This window comes from Protopterus annectens, chromosome 8.part0 (genome assembly GCF_019279795.1).
Source record: "Protopterus annectens isolate FY-2018-M chromosome 8.part0, PAN1.0, whole genome shotgun sequence".
In the NCBI taxonomy this organism is placed as follows: domain Eukaryota; kingdom Metazoa; phylum Chordata; order Ceratodontiformes; family Protopteridae; genus Protopterus; species Protopterus annectens.
The window spans coordinates 280,960,692-280,976,808 of NC_056741.1; the positions used below are offsets into that span (position 1 = coordinate 280,960,692).

At 42.8% G+C, this 16,117-nt stretch overlaps 1 protein-coding gene across 1 annotated transcript in view; it reads left to right on the top strand.

Annotated features, from left to right (window-relative positions):
• The window catches only part of IQGAP3 (IQ motif containing GTPase activating protein 3), a 2,364,408-nt gene that overhangs the window by 2,057,457 nt on the left and 290,834 nt on the right, over window positions 1–16,117 (top strand). Inside the window, exon 34 of the mRNA XM_044079778.1 lies at window positions 11,196–11,408. Within this exon, the coding sequence (XP_043935713.1) occupies window positions 11,196–11,408 (213 nt within the window). The remainder of the gene's footprint in view (window positions 1–11,195; window positions 11,409–16,117) is intronic.

Consider the following 16,117-nt stretch of genomic DNA (forward strand, 5'->3'; position numbering starts at 1 on the left):
CAATCTTCATTCATTCATGACATTTCGGTTTCGATTCCGTCCTCTGAACCGACTCGGCCATTGTAACAAGCTCACGCCAGCCAGAAACACCCAAGCTAAGGCTATTCATAGTGCCTCTCTTCCCCTCAGATCTCTTTTGTCACATAGAGTTTCAGGATGCGTCAGGCCGTGCTGTCAAGCTAAGCACTTTATTTTTCAATATACTTTTTCGATATATTTCTTCGTAATAGCTCCTCTTTCTAATATTTCCTGGTACTTTTATTTTCTATTACCAGATTAGTGACTATCTGTGTGTGAGTGCTGTTTTCACCTATTTTTTTTTACCCATTTGGTATTTCTTCATTACCATAGTTGGTATAGGCTCCTCCCTTCCCTTGTTCCTCTGGTAACTCTTGAATACCATTGTTGGTACCCCCCCCCTTTCTTTTCTTCTTCTTCTTTACTTCTTCTGGGTATTTCTCTTAATACCATCATTGGTACGTTTTAAAAAATATATATCTTTAACTTGGCTTGATTTCACTACTGTTCTATATGTGGGTGATGCCCGTGAACGGCTGTTCATTTTGTAGTTTACCTAACAATGGCTGAGAAACAAAAGGGTACAACTGGTTTTAAGCAATATGAGAAATGTGGCAGAAAGATGCCCAGCTCCGATGGACATCTTTCTTGTATTTATTGTTTAGGAGTGCCACACTTAGAAATTCAGCCATCTGTGCGAGCTCTGTAAGGGTTTTAGTGCCCGGACCCTTGCAGAACATTGCAACAAGTTGATCCTAAAGGGGTTGTTAAAAACCCCCTTTTCAGAGGCTTTGAGGTTGAGGCATCAAAGCCTCCTAAAAAAGAAGTGAAAAAGAGAAGCCACTCACTACCAGTGTCTCCTCAATCTCCGGAAACGTAATCGTCCAAAGGCCATGTTTCCTTCGCACCGAAGTCTAAACAGTCCAGATTGGCACCAGCAACCATCTCTGCACCGGAGTTTATGACCCCTTCCATGGTGCCATCTATTCTTATGTAACCGATGAAAGTTACCACAGTACCGACCCCTTCAAAGGTACCCAAGATCCTCTCGGCACCAACAATAGTGTTCCCTGTAAAACTGGACCCCCCCCCCCCCCCGCCATACAAGCTTTTGGTCAATCAACCTCAGTGCCGACGGTCGAATCCATAGCAAGGACTCTATATTCCCCATCTATTCACCCATTGACCCTTTTGTTAGTCAGCAGCTCAGTCCTTTTATTGAACGTCCAGAATCTCCCTTGGGGATGTCTATTCGTTCCACCAGGAGCCTTTCAGTGCTTGATGTAGTTAGATTGTTAGATCAGCTCTTGGCGGCCAGAGGTATTCCAACCCCTTGTTTTTTTTTTTCTCCCAGGACTCCAACTTATCTTCCTCCTTCAACCTCCCCATAGGATTTGGAGCCCTCTACACCAACGCTTCTCCCGGTGCCAGGTTCTTCGGTATTGATGGTGGATCTCACCTTTGTCCCGGATCCCACTCTGTGGACCTCAACTCAGTCAGAGCCGACCCATCCACGGAACCGTGACTTGGCTGCGTGCTCCGGAATCCATAGTATGGCACCGTCTATGGTTCCAGTTACTTTGACAGTTCCGAGTCCTCTCGTGGCTTCTCCTCTGGAGGTGGGCTCATTGGAGCAGGGTGTGACCCCAGTTCCGAAGTTGTCTTTCTGGGTTCCAGGCTCCCATCCTTCTTTAGGTGGGTTTGCCTTTCAGATTATGGTGAGAGTGCTCACCTCAGCAGGCTCACAGTTGGCACCCACTCTGTCGGAATGTCATATCTATGTATACTCTGGATCGCAGCTGTCACAATCTACTACATTGGGGCAGCGGGCACGAGAGCAACAAGACACTCTACCGCAGGGTAGCCTCTCTTAGGAGTCTTCCTCAGACCTCCTCCCTGATGAGCCACCCCATAAGAGATCATGCAAGAGGAAGCATGTTGATTCTCTGGAAGAATCTCTCACCAAGATACAGATTATGATGAAGGGGAAGGGTCCCCTCGGTCACCTCCTGAAAATGTCTCCTTTGGAGACATCTTAGAAATCTTAAAGCAGAGGGGGTGACTGGAAGCCCACCAATCCTTCCTCTGAGGAATCTGTTTTCTTGCAGGCTTTCCGTGCCTGACCTTCTACTTCCTTGGTGACCCCGCTTGCAGATGAGTTAATCAAGCTCATCGTGCAGCATGCTTGGAAGGCCCCTGACACTATTGAACCAATTCCCCAGAAACCTAACAAAATTCTCTCTTCCTCAGAGGATCAACCCCCACTGGCCGAACAGTTTAGCATTAGATGCTATGGTGGTGGCAGCAGCGGCCACAAAGAAAGAACTCGCAGAGGAGAATCCTACTGTCCATCCTCCAAACCGTGAGTCTTGGATGTTGGACATATTAGGGAAGCAGATCTATGATTCAGTGACCTTTACCATATGGTTGTTGAATTACTTGGCACATTTCACCCATTTTCAAAGGGACCTAATCACTGAGCTCTCAGAAACCCTAACAGGAGCAGTGTCTGACTAGGTATGTGATGAGGTTACCTCCAAGCTTGTGACCCAAGAATCCATCTCTAACTCGTCCATGCGGTTGACTACACATACAACCGAAGGGACGGCCAGAGCAGCAGGTGTTTTCATGAGACATCATGCCTGGATGCATTTGTGTGACTTCGCGGCCCCCTTCAAGTCTTTCTTTGTCAACACTCCTGTTGATGCTTCTTCGTTGTTTGGCCCAAAAGTTAGACACATTAGCCAGGTGTAAAAAGGACAGAAAGAGCCTTTCTGCTGTGGGGCATATGTTTTTCCACTCCTCAACAGCCCTATTCCAGGAATCCAAAGAGTAGAAAGATGTGGTTCAGAAGTCCCAAGGGCCTTTTTGGGACACGTGGCGAGTTTTCTCCCCAGGGCAGAGGGGGAAACTCATCAGGAAGATGCCCCTCCCATGGCAGAGGGGGCCTGTCCACCCAGGGCTCCAGAGATTCTTTCTCTGGGCAAGCCTATTAGTGCTCCTGAGGAGCGGCATGATTGTTTACCTCTGGAGGTAGTCGGGTGGAGATTCTCTCTGCACCACTTAGCCTGGCACTCAATAACATCAGATTCCTGGGTGCAGACAATAATTACCAGAGGTTATCATATCCTCTTCAATCTTTCTCCAAGACCACAATGGGCGAATCCCCGACGTTCCACCCAGTCAGAGGGATATAGCAGCTCAAGAAATTCAAAAGCTGCTCGAAAGTCATCCAAACAGTCCCACCAGACCAAGTAGGATCCAGAATTTACTCAAGATTCTATGATTCCAAATTTTTATCTTGGAAGACCTTATTCCTGGTAGCCATCACTTCAGCCAGGAGATTAGAAATGCAGGCTTTGTGTGTAAAGTGCCCATACATCATTTTTCATAGAGAGTATCCCTTAGGACTAACCCCCTCCTTTCTACCCAAAGTTGTCTCAGACTCAAATATTAACCAATCCATTGACCTGCCAGTTTTCTTCCCAAATATTTCAAAGGGGAATATTGTTTACATTTTTTGGATGTACACAGACATTTACATTTTTACTTAGAACAAAATCATTCAGAAAATCAGAACAATTGTTCCTGTCTTTTTCAGGTTCTCAACTAGGCAAACCAATTTCCAAAGTCACCATGTTGAAATGGTTGAGAGATTGCATCACCTTTGTTTATCATCAAAATAAAATGAGTGTATCAGCTAAAGTCAAGGCTCATTCTACCAGATCAATTTCCACTTCAGTGGCCTTTCATTCTAGAGCCTCCATGGATGACATTTGCACAGCAGCTACTTGGGCTATCCCTCATACCTTTATCACTCATTACAAATTTGATATGGTCTTCAGGGGAAGAGCATCCTTTAGCTCTGTGGTGCTCAGGAATATCCTTCCATAGGACCTCCCAGAACATAAAGTAGCTATCGACTCTGTCCCAACTGTCCTGAATGAATGAAGATTGACAACATCAGATAAAGAAGTTATGTTTGTATCATAATGTTCCATCTGTGTTGTCAATCTTCATTCATTCTTGACATCCCACCATTCTACCTCCTCCAAAGGCTCCTGGAGGTTCGGAACTAGTCCTGGCTCTGTAGTAGGGCAGTTGCTCAGACAAAGCTTCCGCTTTTTATTTCTATGGGCAAACTGGATCTGAAGAAAAGGGAAGAGAGGCACTATGGGTAGCCTTAGCTCGAGAGTTTCTGGCTGGCACAAGCGTGTTACAACAGCTGAGTCTGTTCAAGGATGGAACCGAAACCCAACTGTCAATAACGAATGAAGATCGATAACACAGATGGAACATTATGGTAAGAACATAACTTCTTTTTACATGAAAAGACTGAAAGCCCAGTCACTGTACTCTGTCATACAGGCTGCTGAGAGGTGACCTGTGCCTGGCCTACCAAGCAGTCTCTGACTCTGCCCTAATGGAAATGCTGCACACCTGCAAATCAAATGTGACAAGAGTCACTCACTCCAGGGATTTCAACTTAGCCTGTGACATTAACGAAACATTGTAGAAGCAGGTATATATCCCAGAGATTGCCACTCCTCTGGAATAAGCTCCGAATTCCTGTGAAGCAGAGCTCCTGAATTACACTATTTAAGAGCACCCTTGACAATTGGATGGGTGACCATCAATTCACCCTGGGGGGTGGCACATGTGTCCCTCATGGACAAGGGGTAGTTGGTGCTGATCATAGAATCGCTCTGCTAACAATGACCATCTAACTATGGTCAATTAGGGTACACAGGTTTTTTACTTGACTAGGCTTGTAAAGGCCCTAGGGTCATTAGCCTAGTAATCTTCTATGAACCTATTACTGTGCAGTGACTCCAAAGGCAGGCCTCATTTGGTACTTTGGTTCTTCAAAACCTACCTTTCCAAGTCTTTTCCTCTTAGGATCATAGGAGGTTACTAAGTTAATGACCCTAGGGCTGCAAGCCTAGCCAAGTTTTACCCTCATTTCCACTCTCAGGACCTATTGCCCCTGTCCAAGAGGGACACAGGTGGAACCCCAGGGGTGAACTTAGGGTTACCCATCAAATCATCCAGATTGCGTTTGAAGAGGGCCAATATGTTGCTCTGCTTGACATAAAGTGAGATGTACCAAAGGTGTGGTAACTTCTGGCAGACAAATCTGTCCCTCCCTCAGGTTCTATTAATGTCACATACTATATTAAGGACTTTAGAGCGAGTATCCCATGTACCATTTGACTTGTGGATAATCAACGTTTCCAATAAAGCAGGGTCAACGATTGCCTTGCATGCAAGCAGAGATTGCCTCTGAGTAGTCTGTATGAAACAGAATAAAGTGACAGTGATTTCAAACAATCCATATAGGACAGATGCTGAAGACCTTGAATTTACCTTGTGAGGAACATTTGTGGTCTCTCCAGTTGCTGTAGGTACTTGCAAAAGTACATACCAAAAGGGGCATTTAACTCAGTTATTGGCCTGATGAGGGAAGAGTACATGGAGGTTATAACTTCTTTTTTCAGGAGGCAATGCCCATACTTATGAGATGAGATCACTGTATAGTTTTTCAGATCTCTGCTGAAGGTGTTGGTTTTCCCATACCCACCCTCCCTATTCCTGTGTTGTTTAAATTTGGAGGTTTTTGCAGTTGCCCGCCCCCACTGCAGATTTGATCTGGGACACTCTCCCCAGTCCCATCTCTTTACCTCATTCTACCTAATAGACTCCTTCTGCATTGTTTTTAGTCATTTTTAATTTAATTGCATTTTTTAAACTGTTTGGTGTAACATTGCTACATACTCAGGTGTGCTAGCTTGCACTGCATTTGAATTGTTTTGACTGCTGTTTTAGCTACTTTTCTGTATATATTAAAAAAAAAAAAAATACCTTTCCTGTAACTAGTGTAGTCCAGATTCAGATATGCTGTATCCAGGACTGTGTGTAAGCTTCTGAGCACCCCCCCCCCCCCAAGCTGTCTGTGTTGGAGGGAAGCCTTCTAGCTTATCAGTGGGAGTAGTAAGCACTAGGTAACCTATCTACCACATAAGGAGTGGTTCTGGCCCAGAAATTGTAGTTATTGGCCATTTGGGCAGTTTTTCCATCTCTCTCAACTTCCTGATTTAAAAGCCCACATTTACACTTGTTTCCCCTCTTTCCTGTAACTAGTTTAGTCCAGATACAGATTCTTACTTTTAGCACTTGAATTTGCTTATTCATGATCAGCACTTGTTCAGAACTTGTAAGCACTAAATAACCTACTAATTACTACAGTACTCAACCTTCCTCATTACCTAGAGGAAAACAGTTTTGGTACTTACTTTCCTCACTTGCTTAGAGAAAAACAGCTCTTGTACTCACTTTCCTCACTTATCTAGAGGAAAATATATATATTTTTTTCAGGCATGTCCAAGGGTCAGCTCCCACTGTTCTCTCCTGTCTATCTGATGAATCTGGGCATCTTGAGGCAATGTAGAAGTTGCCTCATGTACACAGACAACCCTCTCCTCCTACCACTCAACACTACAACCTGTGAGAGATGCACTTATCTAGCCAAACTGGAGGTAAAGCTCTCTCCAACCAAGACTGAACTTGACAGTCAAGAGGAGAAGGTAAACACTTGCACCACACCACACACATCACATAGTCTCACTAAATCTACACCAACAAAATCCACACATAGAAACACAAAAACATTCACGGAGGCTCTCAATAATAATCTGCTCAAGCAACAGAGCCCTCCAAAGCAGAAATGCAAGCAACCTCCACCCCCCCAACACAACTCAAATGACACATAGCCCGCAGACTCACTGTGCCACTCAACCACAGCCAATAAGGCAAAACAATTTACCCAACACACTAGTCATAGGTGATTCTATAGTCAGGCACACTGATGTCCCACGCACCAGGCTAAACAAGGAGAAGGTTACTTTCAGCTGCCTGTCGGGTGCCACGATCCGCCACATAACCCACGCACTCAGGTCACTCCACAACAAGTACAAATATGACTCTGTCATTGTCCATGTTGGTGTAAATGACCTGAGACATACCTCCCTGGACTACATGAAAAGAGACATGGAAGAGCTCTCCGATCTTGTAGCCCAGGCAGGTATGACCCTAACTCTGAGTAGCATTCTGCCATCACCCAGAATGATGCCGAAGTACAAGGACAAAATGATTGACTAAGCTTCTGGTGCCATTCTAAAGGGATCCAGTATCTGTCTGCCTGGGATGACATGGTCGACAGACCATGATGCTTTGCCAGAGATGGCCTGCACCTGTCACCCCTGGTATTCCGGATACTGGCTAAGGTTCTTGCCACCCCTATAGTGCCTTTTTTAGGCAAGGTTCAAATGACAAATTCACCACCATAACAGGAACAGGCAAGCAAAAACTGAGGGTGATGCTACTCAATGCTAGAAGTCTAAATCTCAAAATGCACTCACTCGAGGCACTCCTTAAAATGGAGAACATCGATATCTGTGCAGTGATTGAGAACCAGGTCTCCAGCGAGCACCCCTGCACTACCAGGCTATAACTCATACCACACTTTTCGGCCATGTAACCTGGACCAGAACACCATAGGTGGAGGTGTGTCCATATTCATTAAGGATATCCACACCTCCGGGCTAGTTGCTCAGCATAATGCAGCCGAGGTTATCCAAGTGCAACTAACTCTGGGCAAAACTGCAATCCAAATTGTAGCTTGCTACAGATCACCCACCATGCCCCTGGATTCCCACTCCTCCTTTTTTGATGTACTAGAAAATATTAGGGTTCAACCAAACACCCTAATAATGGACAATTTCAACTACCCCACCATTAACTGGGAAAACTACTCGTTTACCAACTCCTTCACTCAACGCTTTCTGGAATTCATAAACTCCAATGCCCTGGATCAACTTATCCACACCCCCACCAGGGGCAACAGTATCCTAGATCTAGTCATTACCAATATGAGTGACCGGTGTTCCACACCTGAAGTCAACGCGTCATTGGTCCGATCCGGCCATAAGCTAATTACCCTAGATATCCACATCCTGCCTCCACCCCCCATTAAGGAAACCATGGTAAAAAAATTCTCAACATGCTTCTTAAGGCAGAAGTGGTGAACTTCATGACACACATGCAGATGGACAATACAGTTACAACTACTGAATCCTACACAATTGCACTTTATAAGCATTTACAAGAGTGCATGGATCGTGCTATCCCAAACAGAACCAAGACGCTATCCTCCAAAAAAAGGAAGCCAATCTGGTGGTCCCCTGCCATAAACAAACTGTACAACAGAAGGAAGAAACTCTTGCAAAAGAGAGTAAAATCCCACGAGTGGAGGAGCTTCCTGGTCAGCCTCAGTAAGAAGCTGCGATCCCTGATAAAATCCTCCAAAGCTAGTTATGAAAACAAAATCGCCACTGATTCTAAAGACAACCACAAAGCATTCTATAGCTATGTCAAGAATCTCAATGGCAACACTCAGATCTGCTCTGAGTTACAGCACAATGGCACTAAATATACAGACCCAACTGATATTGCCAACAACATACCCCCCTCTTACCCTCTAAAGAGCCCATCTGTATACCGGAAGAATGCAAAGTTCCTGTAATCACGGCTGCACAGGTAAAAACCACACTCTCCAAAGCCAAGAACACAGCATCCATGGGACCAGACAACATCCCAGGCTGCGTTCTACATGAACTACAGAGCGAACTGGCATCCCACCTAAGTACCATGTTCAGTCATAGCCACACCTCAAGCTTTGTGCCTGCTGAATGGTGCATAGCAACGGTTATCCCACTCCACAAGGGGGGAGCCACCACAGACCCCGGGAACTACCGCCCCATTAGCCTGACAAGCCTGGTCTGCAAGGCCATCGAACGTATCATCATTGAACTTATAAACAAAGACATTGGTAATCTCCAAACTCTGGATCCCACCCAGTTCGGGTTTGTAAAAGGCAGATCATGTCTCCTAAACCTGATAGACTTCTTTAAAGCAGTCACCAAAGCCGTAGACAAGGGTAAGGTGGTTCACACAGCCTATCTAGATCTTGCCAAGGCTTTCAACACCATCCCCCACTCTGGAATTATAGATAAACTCACTAAACTAGGTATAAATCCCTATGTCACAAGATGGGTTGCCAACTGGCTCACTGCCAGAACCCACACTGTGAAAGTAGCAGACTCCAAATCTGACTTCAGACCAGTGACAAGTAGAGTACCACAGGGTTCAGTCCTGGGTCCTCTCCTGTTTGGTATCTACTTGTCTGAAGTACAGGCTAACACAGAAGGTCTTTGGCTAACGAAGTTCGCAGATGACTGCAAACTAGGAGCCATAATCGAAACTCCTAACGATGTGGACATCCTACAAAAGGGCCTCACTGAGACAGATGCCTGGTGTCAAAGCCATGGCCTCAAGCTGAATGCTAAAAAGTGCATTGTCATCCCCTTTGGTAAAAACTCTGTACCCATTAACTACAACATAGGCGGTAATATACTTAACACTGAAAGTGTGATAAGAGACCTTGAGACACAGGTGGACAGTAGTCTCTCCTTTAATAATCACATCACCACCGTAGTCAGGAAATCCTTATACGTGGCACACCTCATCACAAAAGGTTTCTCATCCAGAAAAAAAAAGTGGTCATTGTTCCCCTCTACTCATCACTCATTAGACCCATTATAGAGTACAACGCCCCTTTTGGTATGTACCTCACAAGACATGTACAACAACTGGAAAGGCCGCAGAAATAACTCACAAAGAGGATTACCAGCCTCAAACAGATGCCCTACGTAGACAGTCTCAAAAAACTCCAGCTTTACTCCATCACATATTGCCTACTCAGAGGTGATCTCTGCCTAACATACAAAGCTATGTCAAACCCAGAGCTGTTGAACATGCTCCACTTAAAGAAATCCCAATCCCTCTGAGCTACACGCTCTAGGGACCTAAACCTTGTCACCACAATAAACAGAACATGCCAGAGGGATAGATTCCTGTCCCAGAGACTTCCCATACTCTGGAATAAACTATCTATCTATATCAAACAAAGCTCCTCATTAGCACTCTTCAAGAAAAATCTTGATGATTGGATATGAAATAGGAAATTCACCCCGGGGAACACCTCTGTGGCTCTGCTCTACAGTGGCACAGGAAAATAATTTTCTTGGGTGGCAAAAACCAGGGTACCTTTTTGGCTGGGCTTGTATAGGCCCCAGGGCCGATAGCCTAGTACCTGCCTATGAGCAATATAGAATGCCTTTCTTACCATTGTGGAGACATGGGGATCAAAGGTAAGGTTGCTGTCAACCTGTGTAGCCAGCTCTCTCACCACTGAGTGCGTACTTAGGGTGGTGTTATTGATGTGGTAGTTAGCAGGAACATTGCCCTTACAGAAAGGAATAATACATTTTTTGCATTGTGTTTAAGGTCATGACTTTGGCACCAACCATCTGTTTGTGTAAGGCCCTCTTGTAGGATGTTAACATCATACAGGAGATTCTATGACAGCCCCCAGTTTGCAGTCATTAGCAAACTTTGTCAGCCATAGACCTTTAATTTTAGCTTGTACTTCGGTGAAATAGATTCCAAGCAGTAGGTCCCAGGACTGATCCCCGTGGAGCACCACTGGTTACAGGTCTGCTGTTGTAGGTGGATTCCCCTATTTTGACTATAAGTGTTCTATCAGTGAACCATTTAGCAACCCATCTAATGATATAAGGGTTGATACCTAGCTGGGTGAATTTTTTAGTGATGCTTGAGATAGTGTCAAAGGACTTGCCTAAGTCTATGGTTGGAGCAATTTATACCAAAGGGATCATTTATATTCTATTATGTGTCTACTAATAGGAGATAATAGTTTTGATATCTCCTTGGTGTTCAACTAGTCTACATAGAAGGATTTCCTTACAACAGTAAATACATGATGGTTGAGAGAGTTCATTTTTTGCAAAAGTCCACAGGCCCCTAATGACTCTGTTTTAAGGAGTGTCATGTATGTAATAGCTGTGTGGGTGCTCCTGGTTCCCAAAGAACATACTCCATTTCTTTGCTTTAAGGTGCTTGCCAGTTTTTTTTTTTTTCATCATAGTATGCTTAAACGTTTAAGTAAATATTTATCTTCTAAGCTGGACTTTAACAGCAGACCTCCTAGCTTTTGTACTTGACTATGTTTTTCTATTTGTTGCTTTTCCCTTTCCTAGGAGTCTAGTCACTACTACATAATGCAGACTCGTATTAGGCAAGATGCTCGAACCCCTGATAAGATGAAGAGAAATCATTCCTTGTTAGGGGACAGTAAGCTGTCCATTGAAGAGAAAAAGAGGAAAATCATCAGGAACCTACGTAAACTAGAAACGCTTGGAGTCGTCTCTCCCGATAACCAGTATCAAGATATCATTAATGAAATTGCGAAGGTACCAGTGTACATCAGATGCATTTTTTGTATGTTCTTTGTGAACGTAAAGAAAAATAAATGTATATTTCTTGCACATGTGCATCATGAGTGTTTTCATGTTAGTGAAAGATGACTCACCCCTGGAGTTAAAATACTGCTGATGTTTTATAGCTTTGTTTTTTATGGTTGAACTCTCAACATATAATTTGTTTTCACTAAAATCTATAATGGTATTGAACATTTCTTTCAGCTTTATGAAATGTTTGCTTGTGAGATCAAATGGTCATTAATCTGATCTGCATACACTGATGAGCAGTTTGAAATGCTTATTAATGGGGTGTGTGCCCAAGGTCTTTGTGTTTAATAATATAATACTTATGACTATGGGCTCAACCCTGCAGTTGTCTAAGTTACTGGTAACAAATAGCTGACACATTAGACACACTGCATACCAACATTTGTTTGACAGTCAAGAAGTTGATTCTTGACCTCTATGTAAAGAATGTATAAGGAATAAGTTATGGTCAGAGAGACCATGTCATAATTTTTAGTATGTAAACTTTATCTGCTCTAATGTATTATTGCTTACAGGGGGAAATATAGTGTATGAGCGCAAACTGTTTCACAGTTTTGAAAGATGTAAAACGTAAGCAGCTGCCAGAATCTAAGTGTCCGTGACTTTATACATGTCCTGCTTCATGCTGCCACACTATTTTTATGCACGCATGTGTGCCCCTGTACGTGTGCATGCATGCATGACTGTATCAAATGTATAAATGCTTATTTTAGTTTTTTGATGGGAACAGTAGTAGGCAGGGGATCATGGGGACCATAGGATGCCAACCCATATATACCTTTAAGTAGGCAAACTTAAAAGTTCTTCTCCCTTTTTAAACCTATAATACTGTGCTTACTGCCCAATGCTGGCCTGCACTGGATGCTGTTATGCTTTGGTGTGAAACTAGAGCTTAACAGTGCTTTGAGGTGCTTAACTGAACTTTTACATACACTTGTATCATAAAGATAGTTAATAAAGTTACATCAAAACAGATACACAAGTGGATGAACAAAGAAATAATCCACCAGGTGATACGTGGTCTACTTCTGGTGGATTATTTCATGCTTAATAAAGTTGACTTACCCAAATAATCACAGTGCACCTTATACAAGTTTGTATTGTGAAAGGAAAACATTTTAGTTTGTGCAGTGAGAGAGGTACAACTCCAGAAATCATTGCTACCATTCTGTCCCATCATTGGGCTGCAGCCTTGTTCATGTCTTTACAAAATGTCCTCATGGAAGTTAAACAGAAGCTATAAATCGAGTACAAGTCTTGCTCAGTGAGCTTATATTAATTTGGTTGTGAAGCAAGAATTAACACGTACTTCATTTTTAATTGAAAGTTGAAAGCTCATACCTCCTTATGTTTAAACCCGAGGTTCTGATTTGTGTATGTTAATACTCATTTCACAATCAGATTATAACAGCTAACATAGTGGAATTATGGTCGAGTCTGCAGTCCTAACCAGATTGGGTTTGAAACATGGAAGTCAAGAAATTCACCCCGGGAGGTGCCTTGATGCCCATGTCAAGAACACACAACTTGGCTGCGATCAAAGAGGCCTGGTTATAATTCTGTGTAGTACATGGAGTTTTAGCTGCTGTGATGGTGCTACTAGTTAAAAGAAAAACTTGCAAGCTCGTGAGTGTTGTACATCTTTGAAAGCAGTAAAATACTTAGCAGTACCACATGAACAGCAGCCAGAAGCTAAATGCCCCACTGATGAACAGACTGCTTTAAAAGCTGTTCTGTGATTGCAACGTACATAATGGCTTTTAAGATGTTACAACTTCTTACCACTGTTGTGTGGCGGCAAGCACTGGCCACAGTTGAGCTCCAGCATGAGGTTTGAATTTAATAGCACTTTGAGTTGCTTAACAAAGTTTAAACACCTTTCTTGTATCTGAAAGGTGCATTTTTCCCTAATTCATTGAATAATTGTGGCACTCCATGTACTATAGCGAGATTATTCTCTATATTTCCAGCTACTTTTTAATTATATGACGAAAGTTGTGCCTAGAATAAAAGTGGATATTAGTGGTTATGGAACTTGCTAAAGTGGTGCTTTCCTTTCGTGGTGTGAGCTATTTTTATTTAGTTCTTAATAACTTCAGTCATTTCATAAACTGGTAAAAACATGTGACACTTCAGATGATACGCAAGTCTTGAAAAGTCTAGGTTTTCTTTAAATTAATTTCCCCATCTTCTGTATAGGGTGTTATGATTACTCACTGACCTTTAGCTCAAGGGAAATGACCAAGAATCTATTAAAAAGAAAATTCTGTTGTATTTCTAGAACTTTTTTAATGATTGCTATTTTGTTGTTGTTATCCTTACTACTGTTGTTGTTTCTACTACTAGTTTAACAAGCCACTTAGGAACATGTGCTTCTTTCCAGAGGTGACCCCACAGCACTGTCTAGATAACTGGCCTGCTCATTGTCACTGTAGTCTAATAAAAACTGAGGGAATCAAAGCCAAGACTACAGGCTGACTTTCATTAGATGCTCGTAGCCTCTATTCTCTGCACAAAACCGTCAAGATTTTTGCAAGGATAACATTGGGATTAGTGTCTTCTAGCAGTAGGGCAGCTTAGTCGTTGTCTTCAGTCAACAAACTAAGATAGCCCGTAAAAAGCAAACCTGAAGCAGCCATACATCTGATAAAGGGGTCTCTCCATCTTGCATTTAGTTTTTTTCACTGGTTTTATGGCTGCAGTTTGACCTTCAGAAGTTTACCCAGTTTCATTGACCAATTTCCCCACTGATGTAGATGCTGAATCTTCTGTACTTGCGGAAGGCAAGGTATTTCAAAAATGTTTCACATGTCATGCCTTCCTTGTTTGAGGAGCAGACTACATGAGCAGGAGGTCCAGCCTTAATGCATTTATTAAAGAATGAAGGGAGTGCTATAGAATCACTTGTTTTCTCTCCTATTGCAGAACATGGGATGGAACACTCCACAGGTAAGGAACTAGCACTTCCAAACATCTTTCAGGAGGAACTTTCTGCAAATGCTTACCTTAGGATGCACCATGGTACTTGGAGATGTGGGCGATGCTTAGTTAAATAACATCCTGATGGAGTTGTCAGTTAAGTGTTTGGCCTGTTTTTAATTCTGTACTTTTTGAACATTAAAAACTTTAAGAAGGTTGAAGTATACATATTGAAACTCTAATGGCTATTACTGACTTAATGTCAGTGAAAAAAATCCACACACATCCAGCCAAGGGGGCTGCACCCCCTGCTTTACACAGATTTGAGCGCCTTGCAGTCCTTTTGGGGGGCATGCCCCCCCCCCCCATGGACGCTGCACCATTTTTTGTTTTTTGTAATTTCATCTTCTTCAGAACTTCATCTCCAAGAATATTTCTTTCTTGAAAAATAAGTGTTCTGGTATTATAGGGTTGACTGGCACACCAGGCGCAGGGCTTGCTGCTGTGCATCCTGGTGTGTCGCAACATAAACCATCGCTGAACTTTCTCCCTGTGTTTCCTGATATGAAATCGTTAAAATAGGAAAACGTATTCTGCAAGAATAAATATAATAATGTCAATTTTTTAACTAATTTATTATTGAACTTATTCAGCACATTATTTGAATACAGTACTTTGTTTTGTAGCCACCAAATAATCCACTTAAAATAACCTGAAAAGGTACAATGACTACTTACTAGAAAAATCAAAGGGTTGGAATGCCTGAAGCAGTTCTGTTTGAAAGTTTATGCTTGGACTGTATAACTAATGGAGCTAACACTAGATGGAGGAACATATACTGAAAATAAATATCAATAATACAAAAGAGAATGACATATTGCATAATACATTCCAACATTATGGAATAAGCTTCCGTATCCTTAACATCCAAGTACATCATTCAAACTTCTTGAAGGCTGGTAGGTCATAAGCTTGACAATCAAAACTATTAATGAACCACTGAACATGTAAAGAAAAAAAACAGTGAAGACAGTCAGACTTTCTGGAATTCCCATGCTTCCTCTCCAGATCTACTTCAAAGTGGTCAACTTCTAATTCCACTGCTAATGGCTTTTTTTGGTACTCTGTTGTATGGCATGCAACCATTTCCAGTTATTAGTCATACTCTGCCCTTGAAAAGTGCACACATAAGGCAGCTTTATGTTGTCACCTCCCTTTTGTCTAGTGAAATGAGTCATCCCCATCACTGGCCAACAAGACCTTATGTAGTACAACCACAGTAGACATTAGAAAAGGAGCCCTATAGTATCTTGCCCTATGATTGAGCATCCAAAACATGGTTATGCCCACCTGCCCACAGAGTGGTCCTTTGAGGGTCCTGGCATAGGCTTGATGGCTTCATCTTCTCCCTAGGTCTCCCTCAGTCTTGTGAGGCTTATTGACAAAAGCCAAGGAGACTGCACCTTTAGAGCCTGCTATACACATTGGATGGCCATTAGCACTGATGTCTGGTGGGAATCTGTCCTTCTTATAGAACTGTACTAAAATGTGAGTCAATAACAAGCATAAAATGCTGAATAAAACTTTAGACCCAGTTCGAGCTTCAGCAAGCTTTTTTGCACCACTGGGACCTTAACGCCCCACTCCACACTGGTACAGTCAATCTCGCGTGTATGCAGACAGCAGGTTGTCCAACTCTGGAGTTAGTGCTAGGGAGTCTTCCTTCTCTCTCA